Here is a 22,101-nt window from a genome sequence, read left to right as displayed (position 1 = left end):
TCCCTCAGGAATCACTGACCTGTGCTGCTGATGCCCTGTGTCTGAAAGCCATTTCGTGCATTTTTTTTCCCAGCGTTTTAGTTGTTTCAGATGGGAAAGTAAATGCGTTTTGTGTTACTGCATTCTTGTCAGAGGAAATTCATGAAAATTTATGTTCACTCAAAAACCTGTACAGAGTTGCTTCTAGAGGTTTTGCCATTGCCAAAATGAAGAAATAACCTAAATCTCCTTTGACTGGTGAGTAGATAAAACAAACTGTGTCTAGCCATACAATACAGTGGAATATTCCACAAAATCCCATGCACCATGGGCTTCTCAATGCAGTATGCTAAGTGAAAGCATTGGATGAATCTGTGATGCAGTATGCTGGGTGAAATAATTCAGACTCAGAAAGGTACCTGCTTTATCATCTGTGACCCACGTACCACTCTGGTGGGGGTGGTTGATGATAATGAGGGAGGCTCCTGCATGTGCGGAGGCAGGGAGTATATATGAAATCTCTTTACCTTCTGCTGTTTTGCTGTGAACCTAAAACTGCTCTAAAAAAAAAAAAAATTAAGTGTTGGGTCAGTTGCGGTGGCTCATGCCTGTAATTTCAGCTTTGGGAAACTGAGGTGTGAGGATCCCTTGAGGCCAGGAGTTCAAGACCAGCCGGGGCAATATAGTGAGACCCTGTCTCTCCCAAAACATATTTGTCTTAATTTAACTTAATGTAACTTAATTTAGGAGAGCTAAATAATTAAACATGAGGCCAAAGTACATAAGAAAGCGGCAGCCCTTTATTGCAAATATGCACACACTCTCCGGCGAGGTTCTCTGGTCTTCAGGTGCGGGGGGCCAGGGAAGTTGTGCCAGCGCTCTCGGATGGGACTCCCGGGTCCACGAATGCGGGGCCGAAGAAGTTATGCCGGCTCCTGCCTGCGGCTGATTTTATGCATTGGTACTGGAAGGGGGAGGGCAGTGGGCGGGATAAAGGCGCGATAGGGGCGTCTCTGTAGGCGTGGCCGGGTAAGTTTCGGTTTCCTCAGACTGAGGTCACGCAGCGCCTGCTCAGTTGATCTGCATTTTCCCGGGCGCCGGCAAGTTGGTGATGAAGAACCCGGAAACAGGTACTGCTCCATCTTGTTCACCTTCCTCCATTTTGTCCCTTCTCCCTCACCCAAACAATATTTAAATAAATAAATAAAGTAAAAGTTAACAATAAAATAAAAAGTGAAATCTCAAGAAAGCCTAAGTCTGGGCGTGGTGGCTCACGCCTGTAATCCCAGCACTTTGGGAGGCTGAGGCTGGCAAATCACTTGAAGTCAGGAGTTTGAGAGCAGCCTGGCCAACACGGTGAAACCCTGTCTCTACTAAAAATACAAAAATTATCCGGGCATGATGGTGGGCACCTGTAATCCCAGCTACTTGGGAGGCTGAGGTGTGAGAATTGCTTGAAATCAGGAAGTAGAGGACGTAGTGAGCCGAGATCGTACCACTGCAATCCAGCCTGGGCTGGACTGGGTCACACACATACATGCACACACACACACACACACACACACACACGCAAAGAAAGCCTAAAACCTCAAAAACAAACAAACAAAAAGATACTTACTATATGGTTCTGTTTATGCTACATTCTGGCAAAAGCAAACTATAGGGACAGAAAACAAAACAGTGGTTGTAAGGTGCTATAGGTTGGGGAGGGGTTGGCTATAAAGGGCAAGCGAGGCTTTTTGTGGGTGATGTAGCTATGGTGGTAGTTGCTTATTGGGGAACATTTGTCAAAATTGGCAGAATTCTCCACTAAAAATGAATTTTACTGTGTGTAAATTACACTTAAAAAATTACAATGAGATGATGTCACTCTTTATTGCTCAGAACAAGTCTATCTTACTTAGTCCCCATAGCAGCCCAGAAGGCCCTATTGTTCCGGCTCCCATGGACTCTTGGATATCTTCTTCTTCTTTTTTTTTTGATATGAGGCCTTGCTCTGTTGCCCAGGTTGGACTGCAGTGGTGCAAGCTTGGCTCATTGCAGCCTTGATCTCCTGGGTCCAAGTGATCTTTCTCCTCAGCCTCTTGAGTAGTTGGGACTAGAGGTACATGCCACCACATCAGGCTAATTTTCATATTTTTGGTAGAGATCACGTTTCACCATGTTGCTTAGGCTGGTCTTGAACTCCTGTGCTTAGGCCATCCGCCCGCCTCAGCCTCCCAAAGTGCCACCATGCCCTGTCTAACTTTTTAAACCTTTTAGTATTGTTTGAATTTGTATAACTATGCAATACATTTGTAATCAATACACACACACACACAGGCCCACCATTTTGAGTCAGTTTACCTGCCTCTAACGCCCAGATTTTTTTTCTCTTCACTCTGGTGTGCTCCCACATCGCTCTGTTCAAATTCCCTTTCTGTTTTTCTCTCCCACACTAAACTCTCCCTGTTCTCCGGACATAGGGCTTCTTGGCATCCATTCCTTTGTACGTGTTGAGCACTCTAGCTGGAATCGCCTCCCTGGAACGGGTATGCGCCTGTTTGCTGCGCTGACACAGGCCTCTATTGCAGTGCTTTCCCACTTTGTATGAAAAGTCTTCGCTTTGCTTCCCCCAAAAAACGAATGGGCTGGGGCTGGAGTTTTCTTTACTCATGCTCCAGCACCTGGCCAAGGTTTGCACTCACCCTCCATCACGGTCCTGTAATGGCTTGCTTTTAGGTGAAGGTGGGGGCACCTTCTTGTGGAGGCAGATCTGGGCCACAGTTGGCAGAGCCAGGCCCATGCTCTGGTTCGGGCCTCACCTCTCTAGGATTTAGTCTTCTTCCTTCCTTGTGAAAAAGGGGAGGATCTTCTCTACCTACCAACCTCCTCCCCGCATCCTCCCTTCCAAAGACAGTGAGGATTTGCCATGTTAGTCAAGTCATAACTTCCTGGTTCCCTCTTGACATCTCCAGCAGAATCACTTGTGCTCTGAGTGTAACGTGCAAAGGTAGGTGCATCTCAGTCCAAGTCCAGGTCAGGAAAGAGCACAAGCATTTCAAGGTTATCTGCTAAATGTCACACTGAGACATTCCATGAATGTATATGTGTGTGTGTGTGTGTGTGTATATATATGTGTGTGTGTGTGTGTCTGCATATGTATATAATATATATTTTTTCATTATCATTCTAGTTAGGTAAATTTTTATTTATAATTTCTCCTTTGACCTATGAATAATTTACAAGTTTTTTTAAAAGCATGTATGTATTTTATATTTTTAAAATTATTGTTTGTGGGCTGGGTGTGGTGGCTCACTTGAACCTGAGTTGGAGATCAGCCTGGGCCACATAGTGAGACCTCATCTCTACAAAAAGTAAAAAACAGTAGCTGGGCATAGTGGTGTGTACCTGTAGTCCCAGCTACTTGGGAGGCTGAGGCAGGAGCGTTGCTTGAGCCTGGGAGGTTGAGACTACAGTGAACCGAGATTGTGCCACTGCACTCCAGTCAGGGTGACGGAGTGAGATCCTGTGTCTAAAAACAACAACAAGAACAACAACAAAACAATTAAAAAACAAGCAAACAAACAAAATTATTGTTTGCTATTGCCTTAGAACTCAATAACATTATAATCAAAGAGCTACATCTCTTTGATAGTCTTAGCCCAGGTTTCTTAGAAAACTTAAGTTTTCTACATTAAATTCATATCTTAACACTTTATTGGGGGGTTCAATCCCAGGGAAATGGGCATAAGGGGAACAGGGCTGTAAGGCAGGGAACAACAGAAAGCAAACACAGGTGATCAGGTAATGTGTGTGCTGAGCTGACCATAGCTCCATCAGTGGTACAGCTGGTTGCTGAATCACAAGACCTGTCCCTGGGGAGCTACAGCTTCTCTGAATAGTTCTATCCTAGAGAAGAAGGATAAGCCATTTATCTGCTGGCTCCTTCGTGTCTCTCATCTTCCATTATTCAACATCTAACCCACAAACAATCATTTCCATGTTTTGTTACTCAGCCTTTCCTGGAAGCCCTGGGGAAGTCAGAGCTCTCTGGGTGCAGTCAGTCAATCTGAGAGCTGAGGCTGCTGTGACTGTCACCGTGGTGCATGCAGTGAAGACCACTCAACCCAAAACCCAGCTCTGGTCCTGGCCCAGGGCAGGGGAAGATCAGTGGTGGTGTTAGGAGAGGAGGTGGTGGCAGTGGCCAGAGCTTTACAACTGTGGGAATGGAAGGGGCCAGAGGTGGGCCCATTCAAAGAAGGAAGCGGGCAAGTGACTAAAACCTAGGGTCGGGAGGATGAGGGATGCTGGTGAGGCTGAGTGGAAACTGAAGGGAGCAAAGCTAGGCCTGGTGGTCATGTTACTTTTTAAATTTGTTGAGACAACTTCTTGGACTAGCATGTAGTCAATTTTCACAAAAGTGCTTGAGAAGAATGCTTTTTTGCTAAGTATGGAGTGTGTATCTCTATTAATCAGGCATGGAAATGGTATTGTTTAATCTTCCATTCTATTCACCTGCTCGCCATATCCATAATTGAGAGAAGTGTGCTTAATCTTCCACCTCATATCATGGTGGAATTATCAATTTCTCTCTATAGTTCTATCAGCTTTCAAGTCTATTTTATATTGTGTTTATATAAGTTTTAAAAAAATCATTGAGAAAATTTTCAAATATACAGAAAAGTAAAAAGAATAATAAAAGTCTATTCCCTAGATTTCATACTCATTGACATTTTACATATCTGCTTCAACTGTTTTTTTTCCTCCTGAAGTGTTTTTGTTTGTTTGTTTGTTTTGTTTTTTGTTGAGATGGAGTCTTGCTCTGTTGCCCAGGCTGGAGTGCAGTGGTGCCATCTCGGATCACTGCAACCTCTGCCTCCCAGGTTCAAGTGATTCTCCTGCCTCAGCCTCCCAAGTAGCTGGGACTACAGGTGTGTGCCACCATGCCCAGCTAATATTTGTATTTTTAATAGAGATGGGGTTTCACCGTGTGGGCCAGGATGGTCTTGATTTCTTGACCTGGTGATCTGCCCGCCTCGGCCTCCCAAAGTGCTGGGATTACAGGCGTGAGCCACCACGCCCAGCCCCTCCTGAAGTATTTTTAATTAAAACTTTGTGTCATTTTACCCCAAATACTTCTGTGTGCATCTCTAAAAGTTAAAAATATCTTTCTTACTTAACTATATCATTGTCACACATAATGAAATTACCAATTCCTTATTATCATCTAATACTGAGATCATATTCACGTTTTCCCAATCACCCCTTTGCCCAAATGCCTTTTGCTGCTAATTTGTTCAACTCAGGATCCGGTCACAGCCCATGCCTTACATTTGATTGTTGTGTCTCTTAAGACATGACAGTAATTATATGACATTGGTTTGTTGAAGAGATGGGAATGTCCTATGGTGGAATGTCCCACCTTCTGGATTTGTCTTTTAGAGGTGTCATTTAATTTGTTTCTCTGATTCTTGTATTTTGTTCCTCTAATTCTTGTATTTCCTGTAAACTGGAAATGAGATCTAAAGATTTAGGTTAAACATTTTTGGTAAGATGCCTTTAGGTGATGCAACATGAAGGTGTACTTCATATTCATGTTGGGAGGAACATAGTATCTGTTGATTCCACTGTTAGTGGGTAAATTGATGGTGGTCTGATCCCTTCATTTGGAAGTTAGGTTTCCTGTTGAGATGAGCAAGGGATCCATGGGATGATATGAGGGTATTACGTGACTATGCAGTTCTCCGTGGTCTTAGTCCATTCACGCTGCTCTGACAAAATACGTTAGGCTCGGTAATTTATAAACAAGAGAAATTTATTGTTCACAGTTCTGGAGACTGGGAGGTTCAAGATCAAGGTGCCAGCAGATTAGGTGTCTGGTGAGGGCTCATTCTCTGCTTCCATAGATGGTACTTTCTTGCTATGTCCTCACATGACAGAAGGGGCAAAGAGGCTCCTTCAAGCCTAGTTTATAAGAGGCACTAATTCCATTCATGAGCAGGGCGCTCTCCTGACCTAATCAGCTCCCAAAGTCCCACCTCTTACTACCATCACCTTGGGGGTTAGGATTTAACATACAAATTTTGGGGGACCTAAGCATTCAGACACTAGCATCCATGGATGATCCTTGCCTGAATCTATGATTTCATTAGAAATTGCCAATGGTGGCTTCCTATCATTCATCTATATTGATTAACTTTACTTTCTCTCACCACCTGGAGCCACCCTGTTACCTGGAAGTAGATTTCTATGGCAAAGTAGAATAGAGCTAAGTTTTCCTCTTTAAATATCATTTCAGAATAAGAGCCTGGTGTGATTGCCAACTCCAGTGGTGACAAAAGGATGGTGATTTTTTCTTTTCTATTTTCTTCTCTTTGTTTACAAGTTTTCACTTATTATAGCTTACTAGTGAATTGAAACTTTCGTGACTATGAGTGACTCCCTTTATCCTAAAGTCAGTTTTGTCTTTTTGTCCTAAATCCTTATTTAGAAAAATATTATACAGCTACCCCAGCTTAAATTTGATTAAATGCTTGCTCTCTGTATCTTTCTCCACCTTTTCAGTTTTAATGGTTCTGTAACCTGGTGTTTTGTGTGTGTTTGTTACAAATAACATATAGCTTGCTCTTATGTTTTTATCCAGTTTGCCTATTTCTGTATACTATTTGGTGAATTTAACATTTATTGTGATATTATATTAGTACTTTTTTCACCATCCCACTTTGTGTATTCTATTTGTTCCATTTTTCTGTGCTTTACCCTCCTTGGTGCTCTTCCTCCCCCCACTTTCTCTTTTGTATTTGTTTGGTGTTTTTTGTTTTTTATTAATCAATTGCTACTTTCAATTGTTTTGGAAGTGACACACTTTTATTTCCATTCTTTTGGTGATTACCCTTTTAACCATCTAGAACATAGTACAAACATTTTATGTAACATCACATTAATATTTAATCTTCCTCTTGAAAAATTTAAGAACTTTAGAATATTTTAACTTCAGCTATCCCCTTTAATTTACATGCTGCATGCTGTTGTTACTCCATATTTCAGTTAGGCCTTTAAAAATTAACCTACAATGGAAACTTCTTGGTCAAATTGTAACTAGCTAGTATTATATTTATATACAGGGTCTTTTTTCTTTACCTATGTATTTTTCTACTCATAGCCAACCAATAAATTCAATATCTGTTTAAAAAAATTAACCCACAAAATAGATATTATTGTTATTTTAATAATATGTAGACACACCTGTAATCCCAGCAGTTTGGGAGGCCGAGGCAGGTGGATCACTTGAGGTTGGGAGTTTGAGACCAGCCTGGCTAGCACAGTGAAACCCCATCTCTACTAAAAATTCAAAAATTAGCCGGGCATGGTGGCATGTGCCTGTAATCCCAACTACTCGGGAGGCTGAGGCAGAAGAATCATTTGAACCTGGGAGGTGGAGGTAGCAGTGAGCCAAGATCCTGCCACTGCAGTCCAGTCTGGGTGACAGAACAAGACTTGGTCTCAAAATAATAATAATAATAATAATAATAATAATAATAATAAGTAGACAGAATGTGTTTAGACTTATCTACATTTTTGCAGTTGCCTCACTATTCCTTCTTGCTTCTTGATTCTTCCTTTTAGGATCATTTTCCTTCTTCCTAAAGTAAATGCTTTATATATTCTTTTAGAGAAGGTTTGTTGATGGTAAAATCTGTTTTTGTTTTCTTGAAAATGCCTTTATTCTTGAACGATAGTTTTGTAGGGTTCACAATCCTTGATTGATTGTTATCTTTTGGCATGCTGGAGATAAACTTCCACTGACTTCTAGCTCCTTTATTGCTGTGGGAAAGCCTGCTATCAGTCTAATTGTGGTAGATCTGTGGTACTGTGGGTGGTCTGGGTTTTCCCTCTGCTGCTGTAAAGAGCTTCTTATTGTCTTTGGTGTTCTGCAGTTTCATTATAATGTACATAGGTGTGGATTTATTCTAATTTTTCCACCTTGGTTGTATATGTGTACACTATGGTGGTGTATGTTCTGTGGATTCATACCTTTCATCAGTTCTGGAACATTCTCAGCTCTTACCTCTTTGGATATTGTCTCTCTCTCATTGTCTTGATTCTTTCTTTCTGGGACTCTGGATATGTTAGAGTTTACCATTCTAGGCTTCATTGCTCCCGGCCTTGTTTTCATAGTTTTAATCTCCTTATCTCTGTCTGCTGTTAAACCTAGTCACTTCTTCAACTTATCTTCCAGTTCATTTGTTCTCTCTTAATTGGTGTTTTAAATGTTATTTACCCCATTCACTTAGTTTTTTATTTTTATAATTATAATTTTTATTTCTAAAAGCTCTATTTGGTTCTTTTTCAAATCTGCCTGTTATTTTTGCTTGATTATTAAGATATCCATTTTTAACAGAAAATAACAAGTGTTGGGTGGGATATGGAGAAATAATAACTCCTGTAAACTGTTGATGGGAATGTAAAATGGTGCAGTCTCTGTGGAAAGCAATGTATCAGTTCCTCAAAAAATTCAAAATAGAATTACCATATGATCCAGCAATTCCACTTCTGGGAATATACCCAAGAGAATTGAAAGCAGGGCCTCAAAGAGATACTTGTACACCCATGTTCATAGCAGCATTATTCACAACAGCCAAAAGATAGAAGTAACCTGAATGTTCATCAGTGGATGAATGGATAAACAAAATATGGTATAAACAATATAATATTATTCAGTCTAAAAAGGGAGGAAATTCTGACACGTGCTACAACATGGGTGAAACTTGAAGACACAATGCGAAGTGAAATAAAACAAGTACAAAAGACCAATGCTGCATGACTTCACTTAAATGAGGTACCCAGAGCAATCCAGTTCACAGAGACTGAAAGCACAATGGCAGTTGCCAGAGATTGGGAGGAGGTGGAAATGGGGAGCTGTTTGATGAGTACTGAGTTTTTGTTCTGGAGATGGATGGTGGTGATGACTGCACAACAATGTGAATGTACATAACACCACTGAACTATACACTTAAAAACGGTTAAGATGGCAACTTGTGTTATGTGCATTTGACCACAGTTAAACATAATTTTAAAATATGGAACTAGTATTCATTTTTTATTTAAATATTTTATAAATTATCATATTGGTATAGTGTGGTAGTTTACAGCAAGACTCTGTATTCCAAGTGCTCATGTTCAACTTACAGTCTATAACCTCAGGCAAGGAGCTTAACCCCACTGTGCCTTAGTTTTTTTAATCCATCAAGTGAGGATAAGAATAATACCTATCTCATAGATTTCTGCGAGTATTAAATGAATCAGTACATGATGAAGCACTTACAGTAGTGTCTGGCACATACAAATACTCTGTAAATATTGCTTATTATTATAAGTCTCTAATATTCTGACGTCTGAAGCCTTTGGGGTTCTAAATTAGCTTGTTTTTTTATGTTGCCAACTTAAGGTGTTTTTTATTTTTCAACATCTCTGATCTTTGATTGTGAGTTCATACTTGGAGGATCTTTGGGAATCCTGAGGCTCTAAATTTGAGATATTTTCCTCCAGATCATCTGCAATTTGAGACCACCTTTACTGCCGTCAGTTATCGCTGCTTCATGTAGGAGCCCTGGTTCAGCTCCCTTGTCTACAGCGTGTCCAGGTTTAGCTCCGCTGCCAGCCTCCTCCATATAGGTCTTGACCCAAGATTTTAGTTTATTGCTCCCAGATCATCACCTTAGTTTCCGCTCACAGTTCTGATAGTTTTGTTTTATTTTGTTTGGCTTTCTGGGTTTCTATTTTCTTTGTTTTTGGCATTTGAGGAATTCTGTTGTTTCCTAAGAACCTAGTACAATATGAACAAGTATATTTCATCTAGGATCTGACTTAACTATAGCAAGAGAGTCCTCAGAAAACCCAGGCTTCCACACAGCTTCCAAAAAAGTCCATGGGGCTTAATTCTTTGACCGTTTTGAGTGCAGGGACTTATTCATGCTTACATCCTTACAACCCAGCTTGGGAACTGCCTCATACCCGGCAGCTGATCCTTTTTGTTTTTAAAATGTAATAAGCCACACTGAGGGCTCTCCGGGTGGAAAAAGTTAGAACACAGGACCAGCATTTCTTTCCAGACACTTGGGCATCCTTGATCGAATGTCACTCCTGACTGCCTAACTCATCTCCTTCCCAAGGCATAGGTTATCCCTGGCTCCTGGCTGATGATCACAGGCAGGGAGGGAGGGAAAGAAGCAAAGGGAGAAGGCCCTGTGTGGGAATGAAACTTGCTCACCCTGGCTTCTCTAATCTGCAGCTCACTCTTGCTGCCACTCAGCAGATCTGGTCTCCCTCTTTTTTCCCCTGCGTCTACTTTGAGACTCAGTTGCTTCCCCAGAACTTTTTTTCTCCCCAAGTCAAAGAATGAAGGTTCAATGGTCCCAGCTCAGTTCTTATCAAGCATTCCAGCTAGCCTATGCCAGAGATGTCACACAGCTCTTTAATAATAGTGGCCATAGCTGTAATAACAATAACAACAGTAGGTAACGGTAATCACACCAACAGTAGGGCAGTGCATTTTATAGTACAACTGGTTTCTTGCTCCAGTAGGCTTGGGGATGGGTGAAGATGGACAGGGCTGGCACAGACCCTTTCCTCCTCCTCTCCAGCCCACAGTGATCTGGGCTTTCACAAGACAGCCTGCTTCCATTCAGTAGTGTGGGAAAGTTCCTTCTCGGCTTAGCAATACCCCTGAGACCTTGGCCTGCAGGCTGGCTTGTTCAGTGGGCTGCATCTCTCCCTGGGATGCTGGGAGCACCAAGTGTGGCTGAGCTAGGGCTGCTGACTTCCTCTGGGTGCCTCTGGGCTGTGAGGGTCTCTTACAGGAATTGAGGCCCTTTGCTGCTCCAAGAAATGCTGAGGTTGTGGGCAGAGGGGTGTACCCAAGGGGGTTCTTGCTCTGTATCTGACTTTGGGGGATCCCCCAGGTGAGCAGGGCAGGAAGGAAGCAGCTCCCAGCACTGCAAAGGGGCAGCAGCATTATAGCTCAGCCTAGAATAAGAGAGACCGATGAAGAGAAACTCAGATTATTTGAAAATGGACAAAGTGGTGACATGTGCAAAATGAGTCTTCCTTTTCTGAGGCACTTTGCTTCTCTCGCTACCCTGCAAAGGGCCAGGAGGTCTCATGAGCCTTTCCACTCTCTTCCTTATCAGAATCTTCTCTCTAGAAAGGATCTGATAGTCTCATTCTGTCAGAAAAGAGAAAGAAAGGCTTGGTGTGTTCTATTCCCTAAGGTATTTGCATTTGACAGAAATCTCTGACCTAAGGAATTTCAGCCTTAATAGTGCCATCTCAGGCTGTCCCTTGCTTGGAGGGAAAGTTATTTGGGATGTAAAGAGTTGTCAGAGCCATTTAAATCAAACCTAAGGATGGATTGGCACCTCCCGGGTAGAGGACTGGAGGGAAGGCACAGTGGGTACGGCAAAGGTGCCTTACCTTCCGGACATTGTAGATCCAGTTAAGATAGGCTGAGACCTTGGTGTACACTCCTGGGGTGCTCGGGCCCCCGCAGCCATAGCCCCAGCTAACGATGCCCACCACCTGCCACTGGTCAGATTGGTACATCAGGGGCCCACCACTGTCACCCTGTGAGAGACCAGAACAGGGACTGCTAGGGAGGGCAGGTGAGGGGGTGGGGGGGCTTCTCCTTCCCGGCTTCCTGAACTGGCCCGTCTGTTCCCCTGAACTCCCTGCTGCTCTCCGATGTTCCACCCTCACCCTCTTTGCTCATTAGCACCCTGGAATGCTCTTCTCTTCTGGGGCAGAAGGGCTTGTCTGTGGGCAAGTAAGTTGCAAGCGTGCTGGTAGCCTTCTCTCAGAGATTCACAGCTCACATTAGCAAATTAAAGGCTCTGAGAGATGCTGTAAAAAAGTCTGGTTATTGGCCAGGTGCGGTGGCTCTCACCTGTAATCCCAGCATCTTGGGAGACTGAGGCGGGTGAATCACTCGAGGTCAGGAGTTCGAGACCAGCCTGGCCAACATGGTGAAACCCTGTCTTTACTAAAAATACAAAAATTAGCTGGGCATAGTGGCAGGTGCCTGTAATCCCAGCTGCTCAGGAGGCTGAGGTGGAGAATCACTCAGACCCAGAGGCAGAGGCTGCAGTGAGTTGAGATCAAACTGCTGCACTCTAGCCTGGGCAACAGAGTGAAACTCAGTCTCAGAAAAAAAAAAAAAAAAGCCTGGTTATCACTGTTTAACCTAGTAGTTCCAAAATTTATTTAATTACTTATAGAGTGCCTATTTTGTGCCAGGTAGTGTTCTAAGCAATTGGGATCCAACTGATAAAAAAACCAAAAGATCCCTGCCCTCAGAAAGCTTAGAGTCAAATAGGGTGAGAGACAGTGAACGAACAAATAACAAAACAAGAAAATGCCAGATAGTGAAAAGTGCACTTATCTGGGAGTCCTTATCAGCTCCTTTAGCCCCTGGGGCTTCCTCCCTCTGAACCCAAAACTAGCCTAAATGCCTGTTTAATGCTACCCCCTTTCTCCCAACCACTGTGAGATCCCTGAGGGGTCTCCAAAGTCTACCATGTTCATGGTACACAAGCGATGATTAAGAGATGCCTCTTAAGTGAAGGAATTTAATGACTGGAAATGGAGGTGAGAGTAGGGTAGGGGTTTTAATGAAAATGGTTCAGGCCAAGCACGATGGCTCATGGGAGAATCCCTTGAACCCAGGAGTTTGAGACCAGACTGGTGCAACATAGTGACCCTGTCTCTATTAAAAAACATAAAAGAAAAAATTAAAAAAAGAAAATGGTTCAGACGATCTTCTGAAAGTATGGGGAAGGAAGAAGGTCTACAGGGATTGCTAAACAGTCCTGATGGCCAATGAGGCCGGGGTGAGGGGCACGCAGGGGGGCTCTTCTAGCATCCTGCAGGTGGTAGTTCTTTCCTAGTGTAGTTCAGCAGCTTGGGGGCAATCACAGAGAAAATAGACCTGGGATTCCTGACCTCAAGGGGCTAATCATTCTGTAGCTAGTGAGAAGAGTGGGTGGGGAGGATGAGTAATGTAATCTTTATCGTTGTTGTTGTTTTTAGATGGAGTCTTGCTGGGTCACCCAGGCTGGAGTGCAGTGGCGCAATCTTGGCTCACTGCAACCTCTGCCTCCTGGGTTCAAGCAGTTCTCCTGCCTCAACCTCTCAAGTAGCTGGGGTTACAGGTGCACCACCATACCCGTCTAATTTTTGTATTCTTTTTAGCAGAGATGGGGTTTTACCATGTTGGCCAGGCTGGTCTTGAATTCCTGACCCCAAATCACCTGCCTGCCTCAGCCTCCCAGAGTGCTGGGATTACAAATGTGAGCCACCACACCCAGCAAGTAACCTCATCTTTGAATGTGAAAGAGACTCTCTGATTGTCTGCATCCATCCATCCACCCACTCATCTATTTGTACATCTTTATCTGACTGTATCCTTTCCTTTCCTCCCATTCTTCCTCCCATAATCACACACTGAGTGCCCGTGATATGCAAGGCTTCCTGTGGGGCATGCAGCCTCTGGGTTTTATCATCTCTCTAGAACCTAAACCCTATTCTTAGAACTCCCCATGATTCTTGGAGGCCCCACCTGGCAGGTGTCCACACCCCCTTCCGGGATGCCTGCACACACCATCTTCTCGGTGACTTCCCCCTGGTACGCATCGTCTGCATTGCACCGTGTGCTGTCAATGACCTGGACTGACGCCTGCAGCAGTATGTCAGACATCTTCCCTGGGAGGGTAAAAACACTCACATTCCCATGCTTGCCTTCTATCCCCCAGCCCTGGATTGCCAAACCACTTTGCTTTCTGCCTGGCGCCTTGGTGCTTGGTCCTCTGGGATGGGTTTCTCTGAAGGGTGGTCCTCCTTCCCATCACTTCTGGAAGCTGCTTCCTCATACATGGGCATCTCCTGCCCTGGGGTCCTGCACCCAGGACTTACCTCCATTTTGCTTTGTAAAGCCCCATCCAATGACCCAGAGTGGGGTGGCTGGAGTGAGCTCCTCATCAAAGAAGGGCAGGCAGATGGGCCTGACCGTGCCTGCCAGGAGCACAGAGGAAGAAGGAGATCTTTTATTCATCATAATTGCTAATTTTCTATAAATTATGATGCTTTATGATTATGGGGATCTTGCTGGTCTGGGAGAGACTGGGTTAGCTAATTCCTGCAGATAGTAAGCAACTTGGCTCTGGGCATGCCTTTAATAGGTAAACCAGACAACCCAAAGCCCGTATCCCCAACCACTTCCTTTATCTGACTCTCAGACACCAAGCCAACATTTTCCCTGCCCTAAATCACCCCAGGGGCAGATACTAGACAATCAGAGGCTGACCTCTATAGCCTAGAGAATTGTCCACACTATCCAATCCCAAGCATGCTCAATCTTGCCTTCCCTACCTTGGCCAGACCTGCCCATGGAAGCCACGGGTGGCTCTGGGCCATGCCTTCCCCTCACTCCTGTCTCCTGGTGGACCCAGCTGCTCCCCAGGTGTCCCTGTGTTGTGGGGGTTTCTCTCAGAAACTATAAATAATAAACTCTTCTTTCAAAGTTAGTTGTGTCTGTGTCTGTCACCTTACCATACCTGATTAAAACAATTCCCAGGCACAAATCTTGAAACATACCCCAGGGTTCAGGAGTGACTGGCAGTTAAGCTCTCTGAAAGGGGTCACACCAGGACCAGGGTCTCTAGAACACTTGTTCCATGGGATGCTAGTAGAAGTGGCATGAAAAAAGGATTCTGTGGTCAAATAAATTTAGAAAATTTATGCAATAAAACAGATTATTTTAAAAATTTCTCATACCTTTAATAAACGTGCTCCAAGAGGGAGCTGTAGTATTAAAATGCTTCCCAAACTTATTTGACAATGGAATCCTCTCCTCTCCAAGGGGCCAGTGTCTTGTGGACCCCACAGTTGGGAATGCTGATCTAAATACATTTCAATATAAGCACAAGGCATCCAACAGAGCTGTTCGAAGACTCCGCAGGCTGCTTCACAGGTAATGGGTTCCCTGCCGCTGGAGGAGAGCAAACAGGAGCACAATGACTCCTTGGCAGGGATACTGAGCAGGCTCTCGGGTATTGGTCAGTGGTGGGGAATGGGCTCCATAATCTTTTTTGAGACGGAGTCTCGCTCTGTCGCCCAGGCTGGAGTGCAGTGGCCGGATCTCAGCTCACTGCAAGCTCCGTCTCCCGGGTTCACGCCATTCTCCTGCCTCAGCCTCCCGAGTAGCTGGGACTACAGGCGCCTGCCATCTCGCCCGGCTAGTTTTTTTTTTTTTTTGTATTTTAGTAGAGACGGGGTTTCACTGTGTTAGCCAGGATGATCTCGATCTCCTGACCTTGTGATCCGCCCGTCTTGGCCTCCCAAAGTGCTAGGATTACAGGCTTGAGCCACCGCGCCCGGCCTCCATAATCTTTTTAAAAGGTCTCCTAAAACTCCAAGATCGGATGAAACTCCAGTTCTGCACTGAGAGGCTCCACATAGGGAAGACAGTCCTTGGAAGAATCTCCGGCAGGGAATGGAGTGGAGGTGTTAGCTGACAGCTTGAGGGGGCCTCATGGCATCAGTGATGTTAGGCTGACGTATTAGTTACAGACAAATGGGCAAGCTGAGGTCTTGAGAGGAGAAATTATGTGCCAAGGTCACTCAGTGAGCTAACAGCAGAGTGGGTGTGAAAACTGATGGAAGGGGCTTGGGTGGCCTCAGGCTCTGCTTCTCACCTGAGAAAGCGAGTGGGAGCTGCAGCTTCATGAGGGCGATGTCATTGTCTTTGGGGTACATGGGGTTGAATTCAATGATGATGATCTTGGCCACAGCCAGGGATGGGAAACTGCCCAGTTTGTCTGAGCCGGCCCGCACCTTCCAGTTGAACACATCGGTATGTTTCCTGGGGGCAGAGACAGCTGGGTTCAGGCCTGATCCAAGCCTGAGGAGGCTTTGCCAAAGGCTGGGTCCCCAGGGCCCTGGGGATTGGGGTACTGGGTATCACTGCCTTGGGAGGGAAAGATGGTGGCAGGGATAGTAGAGAAGGGGCAGTCTTTTGGCACTTACAAGAAGTCGAATTCAGAAAGGGGATTTGACACTTTCCTTAGTGAAACCTGCCCAAGGAAATCTCAAGGAGGGCTGGGAAACGGGCTCCTCTAATGCCTGAGTTCTGGGGTCCTGGCGTTCCCTCCTCCAACCCTTTTCATTGTGTTACTCATGCTGTCAGTTACATTACGTGCTTTCTTTTTCCCAATGCCAGGAAGAGCTTAGTGTGCAGAGGCATTTTTCTAAGAAAGAATTTATAGCTCTTGCCAGAATCTCAAAAAAATAAACAACAACAACAACAACAACAACAACAAAAATGGTTAAGAAACGCTGGCCTAGATCATGAGTGCCTTGAAGACAGCAGTGAGGTCTAATGCACTTGGGTGCATCATCTGGTGCTTGGTACCTGGTAGGTGCTCATTAGATATCGAATGAATGAATGAATAAAAGTGAAGGGGGGTGGGACATGGTGGCTCACACCTGTAATCCCAGCACTTTGGGAGGCCGAAATGGGCAGATCACTTGAGGTCAGGAGTTCGAGATCAGCCTGGCCAACATGGTGAAACCCTGTCTCTACTAAAAATACAAAAATTAGCCTGGCATGGTGGCACTTGCCTACAGTTCCAGCTACTTGGGAGGCTGAGGCAAGAGAATTGTTTGAACCCAGGAGACGGAGATTGCAGTGAGCCAAGATTGCACCATTGCACTCCAGCCTAGGCGACAGAGCAAGACTCTGTCTCAAAATAAATAAATAAATAAATAAAAAGTGAAGGGGGCCTGGGAGTGGCCCTTCCCCGAGGTAAGGAACCTGTGGATTGAAAGGAACCTATGCTTTTTAATTTTTTAAAAGTTTCCAGACATAATGAGGAAGTGGCTATGACTCTAGACCCTGGAACAACTTCCTGGAAACAAGCAAAAAGAGTGAGTTCTTGGAACTTCAGGCAGGTGGGAAGAGCTTTTGTGGCTTGAACGATATGGGGGTGGGGTGAGGACTCTGGGTATCTGATGGTGTCCCGCCAGGAAGACTCCATGCTTGGTGACCAGTACCCTCTGCTCAGACACCCAAATGCCTAACAAAGGGCATCATGGCCATTGTTTCATTGGGGCCACCACACCCTGGCAAACGTCTCTAGTGGGAGACTGAAGAGAAGGAGGGTGTCAGGAGACAGGACTCCAAGCTCTCTGGCCCCTGACTGGCCTTGGTCCCCAGAGACCTCCTTACAGCTGGGGCCTTACCTGAAGCAATGGGCTGCTGTGAGGACCCAGTGGGGGTCCAGGATGCTCCCTCCACAGACGTGCTGTTTGTCGTACTGGATGCTGACCTGCCAAGGCCAAGAATCCACAGAGGCCTCCTCCCCACCCACCACACGGGGGGTTTTCAGGCTCTCCCCACAGGCTAGACACAGGCAGAGGCAGGAAGTCAGGCTTTTGGGGATGAGGCTGCCTCCCCTCAGTACCCAACATGTGTTCTAAGCAGGGACCTTCTGGCTGGGGCCGGAGTGGGGAGAGGACCAGGCCAATTGGAGTTATTCATGGGAGGTATTGAGTGTCCCAGACCACAGCCTTTCCCCAAACATCCTTCTCCTTTTTCTTTTTCTTTCTTTCTTTTTTTGGTTTAAGATGTGTTTAGGAGGTTAGACTACGAACATGGGTGTGTCCGTTGTGCTGGGAATTTGTGACCTTCCCAAGTGATGCAGAATTACGAAGGCCCTGCCTCGGTGGCGTGTCCCCAGCCACTCCCACTGAGTAACAGTAAACAGACACCCACAAGCTGTTTTGTGACTCGGAAGTGGACTGTCCCAAACTTCCCCTTCTCCAAGTCTGTTCCCCTTGCCAGGGGAGTCTCTCAATCTAACATCCTGTCTTCCTATTGACTGACCTGGCTTTCACATCCCCCGACCCCTGGAACTCCAGTAAAGCCCTCAGGTCCCACCTCTCCACCCACGCTCTGCCTCTTCAATTCTTCTGGCAGCCACCACCATGGTAGCCATTCTAAAGGGAAAGTTTGCTTCCCTTTCCTGTGTGTCAGGTGCCATGCTGGGCTGGAGCTTTTCAAACACCATCTGATTTCAAATACTGCTTTCTCCATGCCACCTTGCCCGCTCCCCCAAAGCCCTTCAGGATCTCCCTTGAGGGCAAAGTAGAGTTTCCACTCCTCCTGGCAGCCTCCTGCTGTTTCATATAAAGTCTGTCTAGCCAAATTGATCTGCTTGTAGTTCTCTAAAAAGTCATTCTGTTTTTGATCCAAAAAGATGCCCTTCCCATTGAAATGCTATATCCTCTCCTAGTTCTCGAAATCAGGGATCCCCAAACCCTAACCCCCGGACCTCAAACCAGTACTGGTCCGTGGCCTGTTAGGAACCTGGCTGCACATTAGGAAGTGAGCGGCAGGGGCAAGTGAGCATGACCACCTGAGCTTCACCTCCTGTCAGATCAGAGGTGGCATTAGATTCTGTAGGAGCACAAACCTTATTGTGAACAGCACACATTAGGGGTCTATGCTGTGCGTTCCTCATGAGAATCTAGGCTAGGTGTGGTGGCTCATGTCTGGAATCCCAGCACTTTGGGAGGCTCAGGCAGGCAGATCAGCTGAGGTCAGGAGTTCGAGACCAGCCTGGCCAACATGGTGAAATGCCGTCTCTACTAAAAATACAAAAATTAGCCAGGCATGGTGGCACATGCCTATAGTTTCAGCTGGGCTGGTGGCGGGCACCTGTAGTCCCAGCTATTTAGGAGGCTGAGGCAGGAGAATCACTTGAATCCAGGAGGCAGAGGTTGCAGTGAGCTGAGATCGCAACACTGGACTCCAGGCTGAGTGACAAGAGTGAGACTCAGTCTCAAAAAAAAAAAAAAAAAAAAAAGAATCTAATGCTCTCTATCCCCCTCTTGGTTTGTGGAAAAATTGTCTTCCATGCAACAAGCCCCTGGTGCCAAAAAGGTTGGGGACCACTGAATTCTAAATCATTCATTAATCTAACCAATTTGTGTCAAGTGCCCTCTGTCTTGGAGGCAGTGCTGGGTGCTGGGAGAGAGTGGCGGGCAAGACAGACAGACATGGGCTTTTCCTCCTTGAACTTACAGATGCATTTTTCAGTGTTTAGCCTGGGCCCCCAGTCCCTGGGAATTTCCCTTTCTCTGGCATTCCCACAGGCTGTTCCGGGTGTTGTCCACCCTTTCAGTGTTATTGAGTTTAGGTCTTGTCTTCTTGGTAAAACAGAGGCCCCGCAAGGGAGGACCTGTCACTTATGCTCCTTCATGCCTTCAGGGCTACTCAGTGCAGAACCTCAGATGGTTTGGCCATTCATTCATTCATTCATTCATTCATTGACAGCTACCACGTGTCAGATCCCACACACTAGGTATTGTGGAGTCGGAGTAGGGGGCACATGACAATGAATGAAACTCTCAACATCCTGCAGGGAAGCATATACACTCCTAAATTGCAGAGGCAGTATTGTGACCTTCTTCCTTTAGGTGTTCTAATTTCTGGCTATCCTTCCAGGCCCGTCTCAGTTCTCTATGAAGCTGGTAGGATGAGATGAGCCACAGTGCTTGTTTTCTTCTCTGATCTCCTCTGTTAGAGCTAGAAGGGTCCCTAGAGATCCTTGATGGACAGCTGGACTAAACAACTTCTTGGGAAAATGAACTTCAGGAAGGTCAGGTGAATGACTCGAGGCTACACTGGAAGTGAACGGGACTGGTGCCCAGGTCTTCTGACCCCTGTCCAGCTCTCTCTGCAGCGTGTCCACTGTGACTGCTACTCAGTTTGGCATTTTCCACATGCTGTCTTGCATCTCTCTCTTACTTAGTCATAAGCTACTGAGGATAGTGGCCAATTATTTCACTCATCTGGTACTTTCTACTTCTAGCCAACAACTGACAGAGTGAGACATATTCTAACTGTTCAATGAATATTTGCTCAAATAATGAATGTGGGTAATCTGATCTTGGATACCTGAGCTGATTGTGACAAAGAAGGCTATGTGGGTCCTGACCTGGGGTGGGAGGCAGTGGAGGCCCCATCCTGCCCTTTTCGGTCTTCCTAATGCTCTCTCCCAGGTCTCCACTTAGGTTGTGGAGCCATGCACAGATGGTAGAAGAGGGAAACTGAGGCTTGGAAAGACCCAGAAAAAGAAAGTGACCTGTCCAAGGCCACCAACAACTCGAGAGGGACATTGACCTGCAAGCCCAAGGGCTATAGACCAAGGCAGAATGAAACTTGGAGTCCCAGAAATTTAGGAGTGAAGATGAAGGTCTTCCTCCTTGCTCATTGCTGGCCCAGGCCCCAAACCCTCAGAGATCAGGGGTACTCACCAAGACAGTGCAGGGAGACCAGGGAGCCTGAGAGACAGGGCCTGGAAGACAGACACAGCATCCTGTGATTTAAGCTTCTTGCTCAGCTGGGAGGCAGGGACTTAAGCCTCCCAATGCTATTAATTCAAGTCCCCTTCCAATACCTGGGGAATGTGGAAGCTGCACAGTGGGGAACATGTGGAGAGCGCATTGACATCCATTGCATTTCCTGCATTGACACTTCCATTTGATTGGATTCAACACCCCCACTGCTGAGTACCTATGGTGCACTGGGCCCTGCCTGCTTCAAAGCCCAGCCTGGGCTCCTGGGACCCAAGAGGGAAGAGGGCAGATCCCAGAACAGAGTCTGTGGCACTGCGGGCTTTCCAAATGGAAGAATGGGATTTTGATGGAATTTTAGGCAAAGGATCATTCTGGACCAATCCTGTCCATTTCAAGATTTACTTTCAGTGAATGAAGGGGACCAGCCCCTCTACCACCTGTGGGCATTTCTCGTCAGGTAGAACAAGAGACTTGAGAAAAGAAAGAGACACAGAGACAAAGTATAGAGAAAGAAAAGTGGGCCCAGGGGACCAGCGCTCAGCATACGGAGGACCCGCACCACCTGCACCGGTCTCTTGAGTTCCCTCAGTATTTATTGATCATTATCTTTACCATCTCGGAGAGGGGGATGTGGCAGGACAATAGGGTAATAATGGGGAGAAGGTCAGCAGGAAAACATGTGAACAAATGTCTCTGTGTCATAAACAAGGTTAAGAAAAGGTGCTGTGCTTTGATATGCACATACATAACATCTTGGTGCATGAAAGAGCAGTACTGCCACCAGCAAGTCTCACTTCCAGCCCTAAGGCGCTTTTCTCCTCTCAGTAAATAGAACATACAATCTGGTTTTACACCGAGACATTCCGTTGCCCAGGGACAGCAGGAGACAGATGCCTTCCTCTTATCTCAGCTGCAAAGAGGCCTTCCTCTTTTACTAATCCTCCTCAGTACAGACCCTTTACTGGTGTCTGGGCTGGGGGATGGTCATGTCTTTCCCTTCCCATGAGGCCATATCTCAGAGTATCACAGGGGGAGAAACCTTGGACGATACCTGACTTTCCTAGGCAGAGGTCCCTGTGGCCTTCCACAGTGTATTGTCTCCCTGGGGTACTTGAGATTAGAGAGTGGTGATGACTTTTAACAAGCATACTGCCTTCAAGCACTTGTTTAACAAAGCACATCCTGCATAGCCCTAAATCCATTAAGCCTTGAGTAAACACAGCACTTGTCTCTGCAAGCACGTTGGGGGTAGGGTTATAGGTTAACAGCATCTCAAGGCAGAAGAATTTTTCTTAGTACAGAACAAAATGGAGTCTCTTATGTCTACTTCTTTCTACATAGACACAGTAACAGTCTGATCTCTCTTTCTTTTCCCCACAGGTGAATAAGCGGCTCTCAGCAACATCCCTGAATGCTAAGAAGCAAGCCTCCTCTCTGAACTGCTTTGCCACAACGTGACAGATTTCAACTGGATGCTCTGCTCTAACGCAGGGTGACGAGGCTCAGGAATGGGCCACCCACAAGGGCCGTGGAGCCTCTTCCCTGGAGCATCAAGAAGGTGGGGAGCTCTGGCTGGGTAAGTGGTGGGGAAGGACAAAGTGACTTTGGAATCTTGATTATTGGGCAATTTATTAGAAAATTTACGACAGTAGCAAAAACTATTTACTATCCAGATTGAGGGAAAGGTCACATTATCCATCCCTCTGACTTTGAATAGGACAACACACT

General features: G+C 45.7%; 1 protein-coding gene across 1 annotated transcript in view; it reads right to left on the bottom strand.

The window, feature by feature from the left end:
* Positions 1-3,557: 3,557 nt before the first annotated feature.
* TMPRSS4 (transmembrane protease, serine 4) overlaps positions 3,558-22,101 on the bottom strand; it is a 49,871-nt gene continuing 31,327 nt past the window's right edge. The window contains exons 5-11 of the mRNA XM_011927035.1: positions 20,332-20,393; positions 17,254-17,413; positions 15,708-15,874; positions 13,927-14,025; positions 13,574-13,716; positions 11,434-11,583; positions 3,558-3,870 (exon numbers count right to left, since the gene is read on the bottom strand). Of these exons, the coding sequence (XP_011782425.1) occupies positions 3,619-3,870; positions 11,434-11,583; positions 13,574-13,716; positions 13,927-14,025; positions 15,708-15,874; positions 17,254-17,413; positions 20,332-20,393 (1,033 nt within the window). The 3' untranslated portion in view covers positions 3,558-3,618. The remainder of the gene's footprint in view (positions 3,871-11,433; positions 11,584-13,573; positions 13,717-13,926; positions 14,026-15,707; positions 15,875-17,253; positions 17,414-20,331; positions 20,394-22,101) is intronic.

Source organism: Colobus angolensis, unplaced genomic scaffold (assembly GCF_000951035.1).
Source record: "Colobus angolensis palliatus isolate OR3802 unplaced genomic scaffold, Cang.pa_1.0 Scaffold7, whole genome shotgun sequence".
Lineage (NCBI taxonomy): Eukaryota > Metazoa > Chordata > Mammalia > Primates > Cercopithecidae > Colobus > Colobus angolensis.
The sequence above is the reverse complement of the archived record's forward strand: the minus strand, read 5'-3'. Positions and strand labels throughout refer to the sequence as shown.